This window comes from Diuraphis noxia, unplaced genomic scaffold (genome assembly GCF_037042655.1).
Source record: "Diuraphis noxia isolate RWA-SAM2 unplaced genomic scaffold, SU_Dnox_SAM2 contig0001, whole genome shotgun sequence".
Taxonomy (NCBI): Eukaryota; Metazoa; Arthropoda; class Insecta; order Hemiptera; family Aphididae; genus Diuraphis; species Diuraphis noxia.
This window is the reverse complement of record NW_028301711.1, coordinates 20,360,454-20,386,090: the sequence shown is the minus strand read 5'-3', so window position 1 is coordinate 20,386,090 and position 25,637 is coordinate 20,360,454. Positions and strand designations below refer to the sequence as shown.

General features: G+C 27.0%; 1 protein-coding gene across 1 annotated transcript; it reads left to right on the top strand.

Moving 5' to 3' along the window:
* Positions 1–24,125, top strand: LOC149060291 (uncharacterized). The gene is made up of 2 exons (XM_089217584.1): positions 1–286; positions 20,242–24,125. Exons 1-2 carry the CDS (start codon positions 175–177, stop codon positions 20,880–20,882), a joined length of 753 nt encoding a protein of 250 aa, XP_089073710.1. The 5' UTR covers positions 1–174; the 3' UTR covers positions 20,883–24,125.
* The last annotated feature ends 1,512 nt before the right edge of the window (positions 24,126–25,637 follow it).

Here is a 25,637-nt window from a genome sequence, read left to right as displayed (position 1 = left end):
AGTGGTTTGGCGGTCGGACCGGACCGATGTCGCTTATAATAATAATAATTTCGTCGTTTCCAACGAAATTGGACACGATTCGACCCATAGTCTTAGATACCACGGTTGGTAACTGGTACGACCTTTAATATATTATATTGTTATTGTGCGGCACACGCGCGACTGCTGTTGCAAATGTTATTTAGTCTACGCCGGCGGTTATTGTGCTTCAGAAGACAATATATTATGTGCTCTTCAAACATGAAACGATTTTGCACGTTGTTGGTTTTTGTCCCGATCACTGCAGGTGAGTGTGTCAAGAAAAAAAAAACTATTTATTATGATTATCCACGAACTACAAAGGCGCAGTCTGCAGCTGCAAGTGTTGACCAAGGTAGCTATAATTCCAAAGCCCCTCCACCTCAAAATCATCATTGGCCGCGTCATCAGTTTTAGGCGACAGCCGGCCGTTCATACTTATAATAACTAAAAAGCCCCCGTGGCATTTTAATCCCAAAAATACGTCACACTCTACGCGGTAATAATGATCTCGTCCTTGACCAAACTTTATAAATACCTTTATATATAATTTTTTTAAACTAATAATATTAATGTTCTGCTACAGTCAACCCAATAACAAGATATAATTTTCAGCTTTCTTGTACAAATTTTTTATATAACTTTATTTTAAATAAAATAAAAAAACCGGAGTTTGATGTGCAAGTCTCTAGAAAGTCATTATTCTTTAAAATTAAAATTAAAGTTATCAATATCTGACAGGTTAAGTTAGGTCGATAAGGCCTGAGAACTTTTCCTGTTAAATCATTTTTTTTTTATTGTACAGTTATATAAGGCTATGAGTATGAAATATTTCAAACTCAAAATGTTCACCCTTCTTAAAATATTTCAACGAAATATAAATATGTTTTTTTAACTTTGAGTTTGTGGTACGTATGTTTCATAAAATCACCCATCATAGTTTCTATTCACCCACAATAAATTACGGTAAATTACGGTAAATTATACGTAATTTATATATTATAATGTACGAAGTGAACAATATTTCTATAAAATTTTCCATTTTCCATTTAATTAAGTATATGTATTATAGAGCTTTACTTCTATAGGTTTTAGTCAAATTTTTATTTTTTTATTTAAAAAAAAAAATGAAATATTAAAATTTCTTGAAATTTTAAAACCATAGATATTATACACCGTATCAACCTCTCTAAATAGGTATCGGGTAGTAGATCTGCGGAAAATTACTACAATTAATAAGATAACTACTAAAATATAATTCTCATAACCGAAAAACCCACAACGGATGCTTCAATAAAGAAATGGGAAGGTTATTGAGCGAGTGAGCTAAATTCTCGAGTTTCAAATGTACTTATATTTAATATAACTCAATGAACTATAATTCCTCATTATACTTATATATAAAAAAGAAACACGTTGATATTTTTATATTTCAATAGGTACTTAATATTTATTAGTTATTTTTTAATCTGAACGTAGCGTTAAATTTATTGATTTTAGTGATTATTATATTGTAATAAGAGCTCAGATTTTTATGAAATAAAAAGTAACAAAATGTGCCATAAAATATATAACAAATATGCTGCAAGAAAAAAACTTTAAGCTGTGTAATATGGTGAAACAAAGTTTTTATTCGATAGTATTTTTTACTAGTTTATATAAAAGTATATAAGTAATAATTTAAAAATAATAACTTAATTACAATTGTTATCACAGATACTACTTAATAAACATAAAACAATTTTTAAAACCAATGAGTTTAAAATACATACACTTTTATGTTTGTATATTATGCTATCAATTAGGTATGAAAAATAAAAATAAAATATTAAACTCGAGTAAAACGAAATGATTGAATTTAAATACGAATCAATTTGTTTTTATGATTATTAGATCTATAAAATATTTTCCTACTGGAATTACAGAAATGGATTCCTTTTACAATGATATGTTTATATTGTTTTCTAGTAGAAAAAATACTCAGATCATCAACTATGATAAAGGTTTCTTATAGAAAATAGGATCAAACTAATACTTTCGGAAGTAAAATACCTCTTAAAATAATTGGAATAAATAAATATGAAAGTTTGTTAAATTTTTAAAAAGTATTTATAATATTATTATTACAATAATTAACAGTTTATTAACCTTAGTTTTCATGTCACTAAAAAATTGTAATTCTATGTTATACATGTTTTCAATAGCTAAGTATTTTCAATTTTTGTGACACAGTCGAGTTTATTTTTTTTATCGATATTTTAAATAAATTTCAACACTTAAAATATTCTACACACAATTTATGAACTATTGAACTTTTGTTTGATTATTGTCTTACAAATATTTTGCACTTTTGTGTGGAAGTCACACCTCAAATTTAAAATATTTTACACTTGAAAGATATTTGTGTTTTAAATTATTAAGCTGATGTATACTTACTTTGAATTTCGTTCTGACTTCTCAGATTTCAATGCGTTCATAATATTTTTAATGCATTTTTTGTGATTTATAGTGAATTTTGCACTGTGTTTTTTAGCTATGAGTAACCTGTAGTTAGTGCATATTTTAATGACATTTAACTATTAAATGCATTTAATGCAACCCTATTTGTATACGTTCAGCAAAGTTAGTAAAAATAACAGACGTAAAAGTGAATGGTTGTAGTAACTTTTGTATAATAGTTACCCAATTCTGTATATATTTATGAAAAATTGGGCAAGTTGATGATAATTGTTAATTTAATTAAGTTTAAGTTGATACAAAACGATTCAAAAGTTTAAAGTTATTAATTATCCTAAATACTGATTATTTTTTTAACTCTGCAGTTAAGCTTTAAATTATTTGGAAACTTACAATTAACTTGATAAGTGACCTTTTTAAAATATAAGTATCCAATAATATGGTTAAAATAATATAAATTAAATGTCTATTAAATATGTATCATCATTCATCAATAATAATTGTATTATATTAATTAATTAAAGGTAACGTAACTTTGATTTAATTAAAAGTAGCTCGTTATCTATTAAGTTTATACCAATAAAAATCTGTTTATTTAAAAATTAAATCGATAAAAGTAAAGATTAAAACTTAAAATTTATAAATTTATATTAAAATATGATTTATAGTGTACTTACTAAATTTGTTCAAAATATTATGTAAAGAAGGCAAAATAAATATAAAATAACGCATTAGTATTTAATCCCTTATTTATTAAAAAAATAACAATTAGTAATTCTATTAAAATTTAGAATATTCCATGCATATAAAATATAAAATAAAAATAATTTTGACTGGACTAAAAAAAAAAAATATATATATATATATATATATTATATACAGTAGACGTCGCTTATAAGATTCACTTGCGGCCAGCAAAAAGTGAGTCTTATAACCTAACCGTATGATTCTTATAGATGAATTGGAAAAAAATACAAAATACTTATGAATTTTACTTTAAGTGAATAAATGAAAAAATTATAATTAAAAATTGTACATACACACGTTATAAAGCACGAATCGGAACCAGTAATAATCAACAATAATAAATTTATTTCTAAATTTTTACCAAAAATGTTTATTTTCTACCATCTTTATTTACGAAATTCGAGTCTTATAAACGAATTATTGAGTCTTATAACGGAATCTGTTATAATGTTTATAGATAGGTCCGGACCGTTCCAGACGATTTTGAATTTATTAAGTTAGTTTTTTTATTAATTGAGTCTTATAAGCGGCATCCACAGTATATGTATATTATATATTATATAATTATATATGTATAATAAAATAAATTTATATGCGCGGGAATCATGGGAGACCGATGTAAAACTTTTTATTTTGAAAGCAAAAACTGTTGGCATTGTGCCAATTTGAAGACGGTGTCCATGCGGGTTGTAAATTTTGTCTACTGTCCTGAAAATTAGTCGGTTGATACACAATTATTGCGATTATTGACGAGATCCTATTATATCCCATTAGTTATTAGTATACATTTTTTGGTAAACAGAAAATTGGTTCGCTCTTTATAAACGCGGAATAATGGTACGATCCTCGTAATTAAGATTTCTCAAACTTTTTTGAAAAACAAAAATATATATCTTTGGTCCCAGGTAGAAAGGGCTTAAGTCAATTTTTCACAAAATTTTTTTTTTCAATCGATTTATAGCTTAATTTTTGCTGATTTTTTTGGTCCAATTGGCATAAGTCAGTGAAGAATATTACTCATATTATTGAATAAATAAATAAGGCATATCTAAACATAATCGTTTCTACGTTCGGTAGAAAAGGCGTATGATGACTTATGCCGTTTATACCATTTTATCGCTCAGGTACATAAGGCTTAATATGACTTACGCCTTTTGTAGTGTAATTATATCTCATGTAAAAATGGCATAAGTCAATGATAAAAATTAATTTATTATTATAATATTATAACAAAAATAATAATATAAAAATATTAAATTTTGTTGTATTAAGTTTTAATTTTATTATGTTGTAATTTTTTTTTATAATAGGTACAATAACAATATTTTTTAAAATAATAAATGAATATACTATAATTATTGGTTTTTAGTTTATTACTATATTCTACGTATTAGACATTAATGTACCTGTTCAGTGACATTTTTATCTGATAATTTATTTTATTTTAAAAGTCATGGACAAAAAGACATAAGTCAAAATAAGTGAAATAAAAAGGGCATAAGTCGTGAACAAAAAGGCTTAAGTCAAAACTAGTGAAATCAAAAGGGCATAACTATAGTTATCTCGGTAAATATTCATAGTATCAAGAATTTTAATGGTTAAATGTATTCAGAATGCAATATATACAATATAAAAATACCTTAAATATGTAAGAATATAATGAACTTACACGTAGGAATTTTCAAACATTGATACTGCTGTCTCAAAAAGTTGATCAAATTGACTTAAGCCCTTTCTACCCGGGACCAAAGATATATGTATTATGTATAAACGACTATTCCAACAAGTTGAACGGTAATGCGTATTGAAAGAACCCGTAGGCACTGAGTAACATATACAACAAACACCTAGAAGTTCAAAAAATACTTTTCAAGACAAACTACACAACAAATGTGAAACCTAATTTTAAGTAAAAAAAAACTAGGTCAGCATTTCGGTAGCGGATGTTTGGCCATCGTCCCTTTAGTCTTCGGACAGGATAGTGTAATTTTACTGTATTCGATTTGAATGCTATGATTGCATTCGATAAAAAACGATTCTGAATGGTCAAGGGAATCTTTTTTGTTTAATTTTATTCGTTTCTATGGTCATAAACAAAGTGTTATAAGACTAGCTTAAGAACGATTTATATAAATAGGTAATTTATATAATTATAATTAGGAAATATCATAAAAATAAAAAATAAAAGAAAAAGCTCAAAAGTCGTTCAAATTTTTTGAAAATTTTACCATGTCTAGGTAAGGATAATATAAGTAAACAACCCAAATCTCAAGTTTTTATGAATGTTTTTAACCGAATTACAACAAAAAAACTCCCAAAAAATATCTATAAATAGCTCATAAATGGCTAAAATTCTTTCGAACTTAAACCAGAAGGAACAAAATCCAAAATAAAAAAAGATCTTTGTCATTTATCATTTGAAGTAATATTTCTGATAGAAGACGTCCGTAATAAATTATTTAATATTATAAAATCGTGAAATCGTATGTTTTTTCTCCTTTAACCACTTTTATTTCGAGTACCGTTTCGAAAATCGAAAAATGACTTCTCTAAAGTACCAGCTCAAGAACATAACGTTTCAGAAAATATGCTACACTTGATACCTTAGCGCAAGTTTAAATGGAGAAAAAGTGTTTACAGAATAAAAAAGGAAAAAAAAGAAAAAAAAAATGTTCAAAAAGTATAGCAAAGTGTATGAAATACAATTGTTAGGTATTGTTTATAAATTATATTATATTTATTGTATATCATATATTTATTTTACCTACCTGCTACTTTGTATGTATACTTATTATTTGTGTTTTTCTTAATTTTGATTGCTAAATTAAATTTTTTGTTTATAACGTATTATTTAATTTTAACTTGTTGACGATATTAATTTACTTTTTTTTTCTTTATTTTAAATATACAATCTGTACCTACGAGGCACAACGAGTACAAGAGATGAGAGATACATACATATATACAGTTAACATTAATACAAAATACTAACCTAAGCATATATTTACATGAATACACAGGTTGTGACTTTGTGAGAAGCCATCCATCAATAACACTCACTATGGGTATATATTGTTATTATTATTATTTTTTTAAATTTGGATGTGGGGGTTGAGAAGGTCACGACACCAATTGCGTTTTAGACTCCTATAGAAGGATTGCCAGGAATGATCGGGACTACGAGATCGCGGATTAATGGATTACTGTTGATGGACAGACGGTTATGAAAACGCTTATAATATGCTTTATAGCTTCTTCCTGGACAGTTTTCATTTTTAGGTCAAAGTGGATAGTACTGTTCGAGACGTAAGGTGGAGCATTGAGTAGTTTCTTGAGGGCTAAGTTTTGGAAGGTTTGGATTTTATTAAGATTAGATTTTTTACCATTACCAATATTAATTTACTAAAACTATACAAAAATTGTAAATATTTTAGGACCCTACAAAAAATACATTTGTTATAAATTTTAAGGACCGTACCAATATTCCGACAATCACATTTTTAACTATAAAATAATCTGCAAGGTTTCGAGATCTCGATGAATTCTGTCAAAAGTTTAACTTTAAATGCTTATCTAAAACTTCAGCAGTGTAGCAGCCTTTTAGTTTTATCCAAATTTTCATTTAAAATCTATATAGTATGACATTATATCATATTATTATTATTATTTCTGGTATTCATGTCGTATGCGGTCTACCGCCCGTTTCTATACGTCATATGTGGTCTACCGCAAATTTGTCGTCTACCACGCATGCGGTCTACCACATGGTTAAAAATATGAATGATAGAATACATAAATGTAGAATTACAATATATTTATTAATGTAGAATTTCAATATAATACCTATTTAATAATACAAAAAAATATATAAAAATATGTAGGTAAATTTAATTAGTATCTGTATTAAAAACTAACTGACAAAAAATGTAAAATTATATAGAAATATGCTTTAATCAATATTTAAATTAGGTGTAAATACAATATAATTTCACTTCTCTTAAAAAAACAATCAAATGTGTTGTCATTCTTGTTTTTTAGACGCCATCGCCACCATTGTTCCGCCAAATACGAGGGCAGCAATGATGGAGATGTACCATGCATTTTTTTAATAATTCGAAGTTTTAAACCAAAAAAATATATATAGATACGCGGCAGTAGACCGCATATACGTGGTAGATGACAAGTGTGCGGTAGACCGCATACGACATGAATAGGTACCTTATTTTTTTTTTTTCAAACATTAATTATTGGTAATATTATACGTATTTACACTACAAAACATTATTGTTGAATTTGAATGTCTACCCTCGTTTCTTCGAGGGAGGAAATGATGAGGTTACTCGATGTGTCTGGTTCTATAAATTCGTATAATTTTGAGTTAATTTTGTGTCTGAGCCATGGACGTGGCCAGGGGGTGTTCATGGGGTCTGGACCTATCAATTTTCAATTAATATACTTTCAATATGTTTATATCAGAATATTCCCAAAAACGATATTTTGAAAAAGTTGATATTGCTACATAGGTACGTGTCAAACTATAATTTAGTCCAGAAAATATGTTGATGTTTCAAAAATAAGCTACTTTAAACTTAAATAACCACTATTACCGTCAACATTTTCCTAAAAATTTTCTTTTACAAACTATTATCAATTTGAGTATTTCCCCAAAAAAATCTAACTACATTTTTAATTATTATTTACTCTCGGTATTAAAAAATAAACAATTTTGCACTGTAATATTGTAGCACGAGCACCACGAGCGTCTGAAAATATTTTAATATAACAGTATGCGAAATTTTGTCGGCAATTCTCGATTATTTTACTTTAAAAAAATACACCCTTAACTTGTCGACACTGCAGTATTGTCGCTGCAGTAGTTTTCGTTACTTTTATCTTTATGAACGGTCTGAGTTCACCATCTCCTATACGCGCATGGTAAATTTAAAGAGTTTTTTTTTATATACGTTTTATAATATAATATCACCATAAATTCACCGTCGTGTTTTACGCTCGAGATTGTTTCATGGTATAACTGCTGTAGCACTAAACTTTACATTTATTCACGCGCAGCATTGTTATACCGTTAATATGTAAATTTAAATTTTAACGACATTTTTCACGCTCCAAACCAGTAAGTTTTCGTCTTTAAACTTCGAGTCATCTATGACGGGGGAGAGAGTTGTGGTTAACAAGCTTTTTTTTTTATCGGGGACCAATATTCTCTTTATTTTATTGCTATTAGGTGAAGCGTTGTAGGCAAAACAATATAATTCTGGTAGATAAATATTAATGTTTAATGTTTAATTGTCTGTCCCCTGCTATAGATTCGAAAGCTACAAAACCCTTTTCAAGAAACTTTAGGTACCTGCATCAATAGGTTCTATAATTGGACAAGTGTTTTGCTTCATACATATATTTTCCGTTGAATTCCACGTGGATGCTTATTTCCTCGACTGATGTGTGATTGAAAACCCCCAATATCAATAAACCAACAAACATTTAAACATTTATTTTGAAATGTAAAATTTTAGAACAATTTACAAAAGTAAAAAGTTACAAAAAATCAACTTTAATTTGATTATAATATTATGAATATTATGTTCTAGAAATATGAAAAAATGACGTTAAAACAAAAGTTATAAATCGAAGAAAAATGCGAAATAAAATGTCTATATTGTTCTAAATAATTGATGAAATGTAAAATGAATTAGTAGTTTTTTTATTGTTTTTTTTTGTTTTTTTTTATATTAAGCCTCGGCGTCAAAGGCCATTGGCGTTGGTTTAGGGTTAGTATTTTTAAATAAGTAAAATTAGTAGTTTTGTCATAGTAGTATTAAAGTACCTAATATATTATATTGAGAAAAATGCAAAAGGCGATTACGTCGTATCTTTAATAATAATTATACTGTATTACAATATTATAACGTCAATACGCGATATTATTATATTAATATTGTTAAACATCACAGTAATTATTGCGTACATTAATATAATTTATATTGCACCGTCACGTGCACATAATTAACTTTTCCAAACATTATGGTGATATTATATCTGCATATGGCATAACGTTATGTAAACAATATCGACACGTTATTATTGACGTGCCAAAGTCCTATAAAATATTATTATGGTGCCATTTGTTTAGAGTGTTAAACAGAGAAAACATTACGATAATATAATATTGTACGATATCATATTGGCGTGCCTATTTTTTAAATGCTTAATCGTATAATTCAATGATTATTGATGATAATTAATTATAAACAATTTTATTCATTGAGACGTATTTATATACCATTAGACGCGTTTTCACCGAATACAATATACCTATTACCTAGGTATATCTCATGAAAAAGCAAGACCCAGGGACGTAGCCAAGATTTTATTTCGGAGGAGGGGAGGGTCCAGACCCCATGAACACCCCCTGGCCACGTCCATGGCTCAGACACAAAATTAACTCAAAATTATACGAATTTATAGAACCAGACACATCGAGTAACCTCATCATTTCCTCCCTCGAAGAAACGAGGGTAGACATTCAAATTCAACAATAATGTTTTGTAGTGTAAATACGTATAATATTACCAATAATTAATGTTTGAAAAAAAAAAAATAAGGTACCTATTCATGTCGTATGCGGTCTACCGCACACTTGTCATCTACCACGTATATGCGGTCTACTGCCGCGTATCTATATATATTTTTTTGGTTTAAAACTTCGAATTATTAAAAAAATGCATGGTACATCTCCATCATTGCTGCCCTCGTATTTGGCGGAACAATGGTGGCGATGGCGTCTAAAAAACAAGAATGACAACACATTTGATTGTTTTTTTAAGAGAAGTGAAATTATATTGTATTTACACCTAATTTAAATATTGATTAAAGCATATTTCTATATAATTTTACATTTTTTGTCAGTTAGTTTTTAATACAGATACTAATTAAATTTACCTACATATTTTTATATATTTTTTTGTATTATTAAATAGGTATTATATTGAAATTCTACATTAATAAATATATTGTAATTCTACATTTATGTATTCTATCATTCATATTTTTAACCATGTGGTAGACCGCATGCGTGGTAGACGACAAATTTGAAATATATAAAAAAATATATTTGACATAATACAATTAATATTTAAAAAAAAATTAACTGAAATGTGACATTTCAAATTTCCATTTATTAAATAATATAGCAATAATTATATCGAAGACTTTTAACTTTTACCATGTTTTGAATTATTATAATTATTTATATAAACATTATTTGTGTAATTTAGTTCGAAATTTAAAATGATAACATTGCAGTTTTTTATGCTCAATCGCGTAGGTTTCCTTTTGTATTTCTAAATCATCCACCGGGGTTAAGTATGTATCATTCAACGAGGGGAGAAGAAAAGTACAAAATATTTATAAATGTTTAGGCAGTTTATTTTACGAATATTTTAAAATGCGTTTATGAAAGAAAATAAAGATCCTAAAATTATTTTCGATTGTTAAAGTTAAAAGGTTAGCCGTTTGTTAATGATTAAGTTATTAAAATCAAAGAAGTATAAATTTAATAATATCTTACTTTACGATTATTTTAATATGATACCGTATAAACTTTATTACTTTAACTAACCCACAACTTATTTGTTAAAAGACCACGGTCGTGTTTCTTACTCGATATTTACATTATGTATTGCCTTAAACTATTAAAAACTTAAAACGGCAAAATGTTTGAAAGGTAATAATTTACATAATAATTTTCCATGCTAGGTGGGGGTGCTAACCCCCCCACTAGTGTTTAAGCTCTTGTTGCGCATATCCAGTCGTGTTCCTTTGCTTGAAAGTCGATAATGTGTTTTTTATTAAACCATAAAAAATTGACATCGGCAAAATTTTTGAAAAGTAATGTTTCATAACTTATACATAATAATTTGTTGAGTTCAAATTTGTTTATGAAAACAAATATTATAATTATTATTTTTGATCATAAAAATTGAATGGTCAGAATTTCAATAGCAATAGAATTCTTTACTATATCGACAATGATCATTTTAAAACACATTTCAACTATAATAATAAATAATAATATAAGCCCGTAACTATATTAGTTACTTATAAAAAAACTATTGTTTATTTATGTTTTTTTTTTTTTTTTTTTTTGTATTCAATAATTTACGCTTTTAAATAATTACAAATTGAAAATCGAAAAACGATTATATTATAATAATTTTCATAATTTAAAAAGTGTTTATAATATGAACAGGTTTGGGAAATTTCGATAATCAATAGGTATCTACAGAGATATAATTGTATCAATTATGGTGTATCCTATTTTGCCAAAATACACAAGATACAAAATTATTGTAAACATTTGTGCAGAATAGCTCCAAGAAATTTTATTTTAAATTTCAGGATACTCAAAACTTGTAACAGTGTCATAAATTGTAAGATAATTTGTAAAATGTACAATTCAATTAAGGCGCTCGTATTATGACATATCTTGGAGTCATAAAATTAAGAACAAAACTGGAATTTTCGTTCCCATAAAATATGAATCCACTACACCTATAGATATGAGAGTGATTCTTTCCACATAATATAAAAAATAAAATCAAAAGTGGAGTCTTAACTCATGAAGAGTAGTGAGTTTATGACTTAAACGATATATCATATAAATAATTATAATAGGCGTTAACTTATTATGTTATTTAATATTTATGAATTTATAAATATTTATTTAAAGACAGTTTATATTTAAATAATTAATAAAATTCAATAAATTGGAAATATAAAATATAGATTATCAATTTATTGTGTATCTCGTATATCGTATATTTTCTATATTCACAATTTATCTTGTATCTAGATAGGTATTCAATAAATGCATTTAACATCATATTTTTTTTTTAGTATCATAGCAAAAATGAATATGAAAGAAAAAATCGATTTGTTACTTATTTATATAGAAATTCACTTCAATGCAATTCCATAGTTCTTTTCCTTTTTACATTTTTGGATTTTTGTGGGGATTCATTACGAATCATAATTGTTTAAAGTAAGTGGTGAATTTTTTTTCGCATACTTCTACAGATTTATGTATATTGGTTATTGGCTTATTGCATACTAAAAAAAAAAAAAAGATATTATAAAATAATAAAAAATATTATGTAAATAGTTTCTGTTTGATCTGTATTGAATATAATTTTATTTCGTTATTCGTTATGACATATTTTGTTTTTAATTAAAAAACGTTTTCTAGAAAATCATACCTTAACATAATGAGAATGCCTTGCAGGCCAAGATTTTATTGACAACTTAAGATTTACTCAATCGAGGGGATATTAAAACGTTCAGATTGTAACAAAATATGTCAGACACAATCTTTTTCAAAAGAATCCTAACCCACCAACATATACAGACGTTTACTTTAATTATATTTCATAGTCTTTCTGAGATTATTATCAAAGAAAATCAGCTCAATATAATACAAAACATTCTTATTTTAGGTGGTGATGACTGAGGAGTGGACGTTACACAGCTATTCTATTAAAATACACGCCGTGTATGTTGTGATATCGCATATCTATTGTAGGTACACAATTTATGCTCAACAAATATCGAGATATTTTTTTTAGTCGTTTACATCATTTACTGACGATAGAAATGTACAACTTTTAATAAGCTCGTCATGACCTCGTATGTCGATAAATTCAATAGAAGAATAAAAATTCATCACAATTATTAATATACAATCCGTAGTAATTAGGTAAACTGCAGGTTGACATGTAAAACTATACGAAATGTTATCGTCTATTATGTGCTATAAATAGTAAATGCATGTACTTAAATACATAATATTATTATTAGGTACTTGCATAAATGATTGATCAATCCACAGTAGGTTATAAGATAAAATCTCTCGTTCGAATTTTTAATTAGGTATAGGTACATCAGGAAAAAAATAAATAGTTATTAATATAGGTACGTCATGTAGTAGAAAGGTGCATGGTTCTTATTTGGAAAAAAAGATGAACTAGAATTTTGTATCATCATAGGACACCACTTCTAAAGTATTAGGTACAAACAATACCTTAGGAAATTTGAGAATATGGAATTAGAACAAATTCTAAAAATCCAAAAATCATAATTCGGTGCATTTATTGGAAAAAACGAGGGGTGAGCATGCTGGTTGGATTACTTTGTATAGTTGATAATATATAACCACAGCTATCTCGAGGCCTTTGTTATGACTAGAAGGAACGAATGTTTATACATGCTGATGGACTTTGAGTACAGGGGCGCGGATATTTTAAGGGTCCGTCGGCCCGTTGAAATTTATTTGTAATTTTCGAAATTTTAGTAGAAATACTTATTTTATATTAAATAAAATTGTAAAATAACATTTTATGAAATACCTATATTCATTGATTAATGATAGTTAATTAGATAGTTAACCATTGATTATCTAGAAATCATCGTGATTGCAGTTTACGTCTTCCTTGTTCTTCTCAACAGCTTAGCGGTCCATGTAAGTCCATAGCTGTATTCCTTATCGATTGTAAACGATATTATTAGATATTATTATTACCTTTTATGAGATTTTAATATTTAGCATTCTAACTCGTTAGCTAGATTTAATCAGTATTGCTCAATACAGTGAATACACTCCGCATTGTATATTATTTCGAAATCCGAAGAAGTGTAACAAATCATTTGATAAAAGTAGCAAGTTGACAATATACATCAACGTACACACACTGGCGAAAAACCGTACGCGTGCGATGAGTGTGACAAATCGTTCTCTACAAACTCCAGTTTGACGAAACATAAACGAACGCACATGACACTCTGATCGGTTTGATCAAAAGATCTAAGATCCGAAAATCATGTTGAAACAGAATAAATTATGTTAACATAATATAATGTTTTCTGCACTGATAATTTATTGTGTATATTATACTTTACGATGAATATATATTTTTAGCACTCTGTTTATTATTTGTTTTTTATTCAATTGCATAAAGATAATTCATATAATATATCAATTAACATCTTAATACATAATAATCTACATAATTTACTATATTAAAATATATTAAACACTAAGTGTGTCTCTATTCAAACGAATGCATAGTTTTGAACTTATTCAGAAGTAATTAATAAACTAACATAGAAGAGAAAAATTCAATATTTTTAGTTAATAACCTATAATATTATATTATATATATAAGTACTTATACAACAAAGCAATTATATCCATATCAGACGAATAAAAATAAAAATATTTTAAATAGTCGTGGGCTCGTGGCTATAGATGACAGTTTGTGGATATTATGTTGATATAGAAAATAATAAGAATATACTATTTTACTTTAAATTCCGATACCCACCATTACTTACAGACTATATTTTTAAAACCATAAGCCTTTTATTATTTATAGACCATCGCTCTTCAGGTTTGCACCGTATCAAGATAGGTGGCACTTTTCGGTAACTGATTTACTCTGATACGTTACAATATATATATATATATATATATGTATATATATTTAACGGGATTCATCACTGCGCCATGTCGGCATAAGACTATCAAAATATTTGGTATCGGATGAGCCGGTCTATGTTTAAAATATAAGTATTAGATTCTTAGCGGAGCGAGGAATGTATTGATTTACCATGATGTGTGATTTTTTATTTATTTATTAATTTTTTTTGTGTCTGTCATCACGTGTTGGGGCAGTAAAAATGCTTCAATTTTTGACTTCAGTACTTCGTTCGATCAGAAAGTGAATCTAATTGGTACATTGGTGGGTCAAAAGTAAAAAATTCACAATATTTTTCTTAATAATTGAGATAAACAAACTAAAAATTAAAGAAAAAACGGAAATTTTTACGCACAATCAATATTCGACAAAATCAATTTTAGTTTTTAATGTAACTTTAAACAAATGATCATCGATAGATGAAATTTATTATCACCAAATGTTTATACAAGTATTTTCTATCCACCATGCAATTTTCAAAAAAGTTCGACTTAAGTTGAACTATTTATAGGCATGTGCAATTTTCAATCATTATTAGTTTTTTTTTAAATTAATATCGATAAAAATTTATTTGTTGGGTAACAAAGCTTGGAAATTTAATACAAGGCTCCTAACATATTGTTAAATAGAAGTTGAAAAATAATAAAATCCATTATAATAGTTACCCACTTGTAACCTACTGTACAGCAGAGCGATATCCACGACTTACCCGCTTTATTTTTCTTGTGATATCCTTAGTTGTAGTGAATTATATTTTTTTATAATATTTTCAAAAATAAAAACGTTGTCTATGAACTAATAAAACAGTTTTATAATTGTGGTATTTTAGAGAATGTCATTTTTTAATATAATGTATTGTGATTTCTTATCTAATATTTTTACTCGATTTAGCCTGTTGAGCATAAATTGTGTACCTACAATAGATATGCGATATCACAACATACACGGCGTGTATTTTAATAGAATAGCTGTGTAACGTCCACTCCTCAGTCATCACCACCTAAAATAAGAATGTTTTGTATTATATTGAGCTGATTTTCTTTGATAATAATCTCAGAAAGACTATGAAATATAATTAAAGTAAACGTCTGTATATGTTGGTGGGTTAGGATTCTTTTGAAAAAGATTGTGTCTGACATATTTTGTTACAATCTGAACGTTTTAATATCCCCTCGATTGAGTAAATCTTAAGTTGTCAATAAAATCTTGGCCTGCAAGGCATTCTCATTATGTTAAGGTATGATTTTCTAGAAAACGTTTTTTAATTAAAAACAAAATATGTCATAACGAATAACGAAATAAAATTATATTCAATACAGATCAAACAGAAACTATTTACATAATATTTTTTATTATTTTATAATATCTTTTTTTTTTTTTTAGTATGCAATAAGCCAATAACCAATATACATAAATCTGTAGAAGTATGCGAAAAAAAATTCACCACTTACTTTAAACAATTATGATTCGTAATGAATCCCCACAAAAATCCAAAAATGTAAAAAGGAAAAGAACTATGGAATTGCATTGAAGTGAATTTCTATATAAATAAGTAACAAATCGATTTTTTCTTTCATATTCATTTTTGCTATGATACTAAAAAAAAAATATGATGTTAAATGCATTTATTGAATACCTATCTAGATACAAGATAAATTGTGAATATAGAAAATATACGATATACGAGATACACAATAAATTGATAATCTATATTTTATATTTCCAATTTATTGAATTTTATTAATTATTTAAATATAAACTGTCTTTAAATAAATATTTATAAATTCATAAATATTAAATAACATAATAAGTTAACGCCTATTATAATTATTTATATGATATATCGTTTAAGTCATAAACTCACTACTCTTCATGAGTTAAGACTCCACTTTTGATTTTATTTTTTATATTATGTGGAAAGAATCACTCTCATATCTATAGGTGTAGTGGATTCATATTTTATGGGAACGAAAATTCCAGTTTTGTTCTTAATTTTATGACTCCAAGATATGTCATAATACGAGCGCCTTAATTGAATTGTACATTTTACAAATTATCTTACAATTTATGACACTGTTACAAGTTTTGAGTATCCTGAAATTTAAAATAAAATTTCTTGGAGCTATTCTGCACAAATGTTTACAATAATTTTGTATCTTGTGTATTTTGGCAAAATAGGATACACCATAATTGATACAATTATATCTCTGTAGATACCTATTGATTATCGAAATTTCCCAAACCTGTTCATATTATAAACACTTTTTAAATTATGAAAATTATTATAATATAATCGTTTTTCGATTTTCAATTTGTAATTATTTAAAAGCGTAAATTATTGAATACAAAAAAAAAAAAAAAAAAAAACATAAATAAACAATAGTTTTTTTATAAGTAACTAATATAGTTACGGGCTTATATTATTATTTATTATTATAGTTGAAATGTGTTTTAAAATGATCATTGTCGATATAGTAAAGAATTCTATTGCTATTGAAATTCTGACCATTCAATTTTTATGATCAAAAATAATAATTATAATATTTGTTTTCATAAACAAATTTGAACTCAACAAATTATTATGTATAAGTTATGAAACATTACTTTTCAAAAATTTTGCCGATGTCAATTTTTTATGGTTTAATAAAAAACACATTATCGACTTTCAAGCAAAGGAACACGACTGGATATGCGCAACAAGAGCTTAAACACTAGTGGGGGGGTTAGCACCCCCACCTAGCATGGAAAATTATTATGTAAATTATTACCTTTCAAACATTTTGCCGTTTTAAGTTTTTAATAGTTTAAGGCAATACATAATGTAAATATCGAGTAAGAAACACGACCGTGGTCTTTTAACAAATAAGTTGTGGGTTAGTTAAAGTAATAAAGTTTATACGGTATCATATTAAAATAATCGTAAAGTAAGATATTATTAAATTTATACTTCTTTGATTTTAATAACTTAATCATTAACAAACGGCTAACCTTTTAACTTTAACAATCGAAAATAATTTTAGGATCTTTATTTTCTTTCATAAACGCATTTTAAAATATTCGTAAAATAAACTGCCTAAACATTTATAAATATTTTGTACTTTTCTTCTCCCCTCGTTGAATGATACATACTTAACCCCGGTGGATGATTTAGAAATACAAAAGGAAACCTACGCGATTGAGCATAAAAAACTGCAATGTTATCATTTTAAATTTCGAACTAAATTACACAAATAATGTTTATATAAATAATTATAATAATTCAAAACATGGTAAAAGTTAAAAGTCTTCGATATAATTATTGCTATATTATTTAATAAATGGAAATTTGAAATGTCACATTTCAGTTAATTTTTTTTTAAATATTAATTGTATTATGTCAAATATAGATAATAGATATAGATATTTTGTATTATGATACTTGTTTTAAATATTACTTATTATTATTTTTTTATTATTTTAATAGAAAATTGTGTTGTTTCTATATTATCAATGATCAAAAATGTACATCTATAACTTATTAATCAGTAACAATTGTCGATAAAGCTGGGCTCAGCTCACTGCTCGCGGCTCGTTAATGTTTGGTTTGATAATAATTGGTATAATGATTGTAATGATACATGAAAATTATAAATTAAAAAATGTTTGCAATGTAAATGTAAACAACGTCGCGTAAAATATCCTCTGCTCAATCGTGCCTTACCGAAAATCATATCCGGTGACAAATTATCCGTGAAATTTGATCGGGTTCGAAATAGAAAAGTATAGTCATAGTTTTAAATTTTTCTCATTTTTTTTTTTGCATTGGTTTTGGTTTGATTATTTTTCCAGAATCCTAGTACAATAAATGCATTCTATATAATATATAGATTTTATTAATTTTAGATTCTATAGAGAACAATAGGTATTATTATAGGTATTGATTTTACAATGTTTTGTGATTTTTTTATAGTTTTTGTCTGTCATCAACATTTACCTTTGGGGACAGTAAAAACAATTCGATTTCAAACTCGAGCACAAAAACGAATCTACTATTAGTATTTTAGAAGGTGAAAAGTAAAAAAATTACAGTACTTCTCAAAATAGTCTGAAATACACATCAAGCTTTTGACGAAATTGATTTTCAAGTTTTGTTGTACTTCGAATGTATATCCAATTTTTTTATGTACATAGTGTTATTTTAAAAAATATTTTTTCTTGTTTTGAGCTATTTTTATTTGATAGGGTTGAGAAATATTTCGTTCAGACAAAGTACTTTAAAATATAACTTACTCAAGTTACTGTAAACTTGTTAAACCCGTAGTTATTAGCTGAATTAAATAAAAAAGTTGTCTGTAAATCTACAATCATTTTTTATGGACATTGTAAGTTATTATAATGTTAGTGAAATCTGATTTTCGATCATAAAATAATGTGAAATTGATTTCCTTGTTCGGTTGTAAATAAAAAAATATAACTATAGATGTTCGAAAATTTTACCAAATTCGTATATTGGCATTTTCTGTACATGGTATGGTTTTCAAAAAAAAAGTTTTAGAATATTTTTATTATAATTTTTAATTTTTCTAGTTGTTTTTCTAATAATTGATGACCATAAATGTTGTATATAAAATTCATTAAATTTGAATTATTTGATAAATGCAATGTTTTCGTCTAAAATTAAATCAACCTGCTGCAGAAATAATACCAAATTGTAAAATAAATTACTCTAATAGCAATCTTAAGTAAAATACTGGTCAGATTTTGAAAAAAAAAATCAAATCATTAGCTATTCTAATACTGAATAACATTATGTTGAATTAATAGAATTTAAAATTAAAACTAGAAACTAATATTGTGTACCTAATTAAAATTTTTTTTTAATCATTTGGTCTGTGCTACTATCGAGTCTAAGTAGTTGGATGTTGATTTTTGAGTTGGAACTAAAAAAATTAATTTTTTCAATATTTGGTTTTGCACAGAATTTCAGTTTTATTGTTTTTAGCGATTATTATTGAAATTAGGTACTGCGGACTATGTCAACTTTTTTGACAATTGACAAATAATTAATCAATTTGCACAGTTGACACAATTCTGGATATTCGAGGATTTAGTATAGCATTTTTAACGTGGGTATACCTAATAATTGTTGTATGGTATCAATTAATTGTTTTAAAAGTACCTAAGTCAATAGATATATTTAGAAGATACTTAATATATCTCAGACATAGGTATCGTCTAAATTACCGAATCTATGGTATTTGTTACAGCTTATACAGTTTTTGTTAGGTACCTAGTTTATACAGCTAATGACGACATATTTCATCAGATTGTAAGAAATTAGTAATTAAAAAAAATGATTGAAAAAAATTTCAAAACATCGAGGGTTTATTCGATACATTGTAAAACTCAATGATTTTTCTCCACCTCTACGAGTGTCATATAAAATTTTTCTATAAAAAACGCGTTGATGACGAACAATTTTCCTTTTTCTTAGGAATCATGATGTTGTGGCCAGTGGACGAGGTGTTTACCGCTGACACCACTGATCCGCCGCCGGCTGCGGCCACCGTCTCCTCGGCCGTGGCCAGCGCCTCCTCCGCCATCGCCACCGCCTCTTCGGCCATCGCCACAGCCTCGTCGGCCATTGCCACCGCTTCTTCGGCCATCGCCACCGCCTCGTCGGCTATCGCCACTGACCCTTCGACCGCCGGAGTGGACGCGATCGCTTGTGACGACGATACCGCCGATCTATGCGACACCACCACCATCACCACCACCACCGCCGATTCCGCAGTCACTTCCACAGTCACTTCCGGTGTCACTTCCAACATTGCAGGCGACGGCGACGATTGTACCACGGTCACGTCTGCTCCGATACTCGGTCATGGTGTGGGCGCGACGGGTAGAGGTCTAGACATCGTGGGTCCTCGACGTCGGGTCGACGGATTATTCGACCGAGTCGTCGTCCGACCGAGAACTGTTGGCCTGAAGATGATTGAAAAAATCGTGCTGATCGCTATGAACATGTTTTTCGAAAATCTCGAATTGGCTGTCTATATGTCACTGTACAAACTGAAACTACTTTACAGCACGTTAATAGCACCGGTGTTGGATTTATGGATTTATAGTTTTTAGCCAGCTGTGTTTTATTTTTGTTTAATTTTTTTTTTTTACTCCCTATTTTGTATCAATAATAATAATAATAATAATAATAATCATATTATTAAAGCACAATATGACATGGCAATATAATGTAATACGGGAACGTCTATTAATTATTTTACGGTTATATATAGTGTAGGATTTAAATGCCCTAAGAATACTCTAGAAATATCCTAAAAATGCCTTTTCAACGCCCTTAAAAAAATTATCACCATTTTTTTACTTTTAAACGTGACTACTATTGGGCATAGTATTCTTACTTATAAAAAAATTAATTTAGGATTTTATTAAAAACTGTTTAATTAATAATTATCAACAAATCAAAATTATTATAAAACAAGTTGTATTTATTTTCATTTTTCAGTATACATTTAAGAGAATGTCAGCGTTTTCTCTCACTGACCCACACTTAATATAGATAAAACGCATTTACGAAAAATAATTTTTTCTATGTTTTTAATTAATCTTAGAGTAAAATCACCTCTTTCAAAAAATATAAAAATATTTATGAGGGAATGACATATAGATATTATATTTTACTGATATTTGATTTAGTAATGGACTTTCAAAATAAAAATAAAAAGTGTAAATTTAAATTGTTTTGAAACAATATTTAGGCAAATCTATATGTTGTTATTTCCTCAGAAATATTATACTCTATAATATATTTTTTTTAATGGGTGACTTAATTCTAAGATGACTTAAAAACATAGAAAAAATGATTTTGTATTAACTGTGTTTTGTCTATGTTGAGCGAGGGCCAGAGAGAGAGAACAAATAATGTGCTTTGAATGAGGTACAAAAACTAATATCTTGCAAACCGACTTTTATAAGTAAAATGAAAAAAGTATTTAAGCACATGGCAAAAAAATGATTTATTTTTTAATTTAAGTACTTTATCTGAATGGATGTATTTGTATCACTATTCAAACATTTAATTTTAAAATTGTAGGTATATAGCCATATAGGGTGTAACAGAAAGAGCTGACAAAAAAAAAAAATTCATCTAATGAAAAAAAAATGTTAATACTTGTAAATTCTCAAATATCATATTTTTTAAAAAGTTATTACATTCCAAAAATTTAACCCAAAAAAATATTGAATTTTAAAAAAATTCTAAAAAATAAACTACCTACTTGACTTATAAATCTTTTTATCATAAATATTGTTATTATAATCAGATTCACAAATAGACTATTTTGAATTTATTCAAAACATTTTTTATTAAACTAAATTTTTTATATTTTTAGTGCTTAAAACTACTAAAGATGTAGCGCAAGTGTCTATGAATTCTATAGAAAAAAAATTGATAAAATAAAAAAAAAATTATATTGTATTATATAAAAATACTGAAATATTTGACAATTTTGAATTTTATCAAATTTTCAAATTTTTAAGCAAGAAAATCATACGAAAATTGGTATTTATCTAAATAAACAAATAGTTGCAACATAATATTACAATAAATTTTAGTTTATTTATTTTGCAATCATGAGACAAAGGTGAGCAAGAGGTTTTCAACGGCTTTGCTATGTTATTATAGTGTCATATGGTTATTAATTAATTGGTGTGTTTCCTGTTTTCCTCACCACTTTTGTCATAGAATATTATATTATTATGTATGAGGCATGCACGCAGGACACAAAGGTCTAATATACGAATATACATTTTCAATTCTATTTGATGCTTTAAAATTGAAATCGCCAACATAGGAGAACCAACAGCCAAGATCTTAAATTCTTCTTTTAAAATACTTTAAAATCTTCACAGAAGTTTATTCCTTCCTTCTTGATATTTACGATTTAAAACATCAAACAGAATTGAAAATTTATGTAATACACTTATCAACCATAGTTGTTTCTTATCTGTGTATGTGTATCTATGTATCATGCTTTATATATTCGATTCGTTATTGGGCTAGTAAAAGTTATTAAAAAAATCGATGTAGAATAATTTATTAGAATATCATATGAATTATACGTATATAGGTATGGGCATCCGGCATTCCCAGAGATTTTTCTAAGGAAGAGCAAAATTAATTAAAAAATTAATTAAATTTTTTTTTATACTTTAATGCTTATTTTTTAAAAGTAATATATATTTACTAAATGTACTTGTTACAGATAATGCATTAAAAATAAATTTAAAATTCTAAAGTGTCAAATGCCCTTTCTCGCCTTTCTTTAACTTAATGACGCTCATGCGTTTATGTTAGTAAGCAATTGTAAACTACGTTCAAAAAATGTATGTTTCGGTGATTGTATTGTAACTAATTCTAAATTAACTTTTATTATTGTGTACAACGTACGATAAATTCTGAATGATAACAAAAAAAAAATGAACACTAAGAGAGAGGAAAAAGAAGATTTTACTTATTTCACTCGCTGCTAAGACTTATATAAACTATATTATAATTCCCTAGGCCTATATATTATATTACAACTGTAAATAATTCCTTGTGTGCTTTTTATTTAAATCTTTCCTTTGAACTTTGAAGAAATTATTTAATATTCCTTTAAATATTCAGAGGCAAAATTTCATGAAATTGGTTTTCTGGTATTGTTTATGTTTATCTTTGTACGTCTCAAAAAGAGGCGCATGTGGTTAGTGCGGTCACTGCAGGTATGGTGCGCAAATGATTGAAGACAGTGGTTCTTAATATTTTTATAAAATATTGGTAGAACTTAGACAGTTAGAAAATATTTATGTATCACTTAACCAAATAAATTTTTTTTTTGTCAATCAAAAGTGTATATTATGTTATTCTTATTTTACATGTACGGAATATTATTTCTCGAGGAACTACAAAATGATGGTAGGTAATATAAGCGTTTAATGTATAATTAATAAAAAATGAAATATTCACTATAAATTATTATCGATATCAAAAGAAGAAAGTAATATTTAATGTGAATAGAATGATCCATTTCAGTTTTTTTTTTTTCATGAAGCGAGATTTTCTTAGCGTACCGTATACCGTATACATATATAAACTTTCCACGTACCACTAGTGGTACACGTACCACAGATTTAGAAACGATGATTTAAGATATTATACCTATTTATTGTTTTCGATACATTATATTATAAGAACGAGAATGATTAAAATTAAAATGGTTGTAAGAGGACGTAGGTAACAACATTTCTTTAATATTAGTTTAATGATATAATTATTTGTGATTGGGTAACATTTAGGTGCGTTGACTTTGATACATTCACTGCTTCAATATTAAGTTGTATATATATTTGTTTTAAAATTTTTTCACATAATGTATTTCATTAAATTGTTCATTTTATTCATCAATTGAGTTAATTTTGTTGAATGCATTTCAAAAACAGAAGTTTGTACTTATACTATTATAGGTACGAAAAATCTCAAATATTTGAGAATATATAATAATAGTCGTTAATTAAATTTAAAAATTCCAAATATCTGCAAATATCTGAAAATTTCGGGTGAGCTTGCTTAGTGTATATATAGTGCCCGCATATACCTTTAATATATTATTAGAGTATATGTAGGGAAATTCACAATAAGGTTACCTACCTACTTACGTCCATTCCTTAATAAATATATTCAGATTTTGAATTTTTGAAATTTTCAACTATTCAACATAGATATATACTGACTATGTTTCAAAATTCTTAAGATTTTTCAAATTACTATAATTTTAACTTTTCATATGAGTGACATTTTAAAACCATAATTGCAACCATAACTATGGTATATATATCTATATTATTACTGTAATATTATAACATAATAGTTAGTGCTTGGAAGTTGAGGCATTTTGCATTTTGCATTTTTTTTTTGATACTTTTTAGATGATGCTCTCCTGGCCACAAATGTGTTTCATTAGCATATAAATCTGAATAACTAAATTTTATTTTGCTTTTATTTACTTTTTTTAAATTTTAAGTCATTTATTGACATTTTTCGACATTTTTAGTCTTTTTGATTTTTACTGATTTCCCACTAATGTATAGAAAAATATCGAATTTATTGAAAACCCACAATCAAATCATAATATCATTTGTCAAATAATATATACCTACCTTGTTGTTGAAATCTCACTAATTTACTAACGATTCAAAAAATGTATTTTTATCAATTTAAAACAAATATTTGCATTTTTTTTTAAAAATGTTTTCAAGGTCATCAACGGAACTCTAATAATATTGGTCATTGGTCATTCGCATAATACCATAAATAAATTGGTCGTGTGCATAATCGTTGGTATTTTGGACGCCAAATATAAACGTAAATTAAAATGCAGAAACGACCGAAATATCATATGCATTATATTTTATACTACAGAGTATAGATAAATAATTATTGTCAATAAACGAATCGTAAATTGTTCGTAAAAACATGGCACTAGTCTGGACATGAAAGCCAATAATGTCGAGGTGCTAACGTGGACTTCACACATCAAACTACGTATAATCGTTGTGAATTCATGATTGTAAGACCATTATGTGTGACGAATTACAAAACGTATATGTCGCAAATTGTTGTAAGTATTTTGCAAAAATTTGGTAAGTACAACTTTGTAATTGATGAGTCAAGATCGTGATGCCGACTTTACGCAAGTTACGTCGTCGGATATTTGAACGCCACGGTGATGCGTCAATTAAAAATTCTGAAACGATTGAAATAGTATGCGTTATTATTATGTAGTTATACTATAGATAAACAAATGCAGCTGCATATTATTGAATAAGCGC

What these genes read in the sequence shown, in the direction of transcription:
- LOC149060291 (XM_089217584.1), top strand. Translation starts at nt 175, where the DNA reads ATGTTATTTAGTCTACGCCGGCGGTTATTGTGCTTCAGAAGACAATAT. An exon ending in TTTTGTCCCGATCACTGCAG is followed by an intron (nt 287 to 20,241) that starts GTGAGTGTGTCA and finishes CCTTTTTCTTAG; the next exon opens with GAATCATGATGTTGTGGCCA.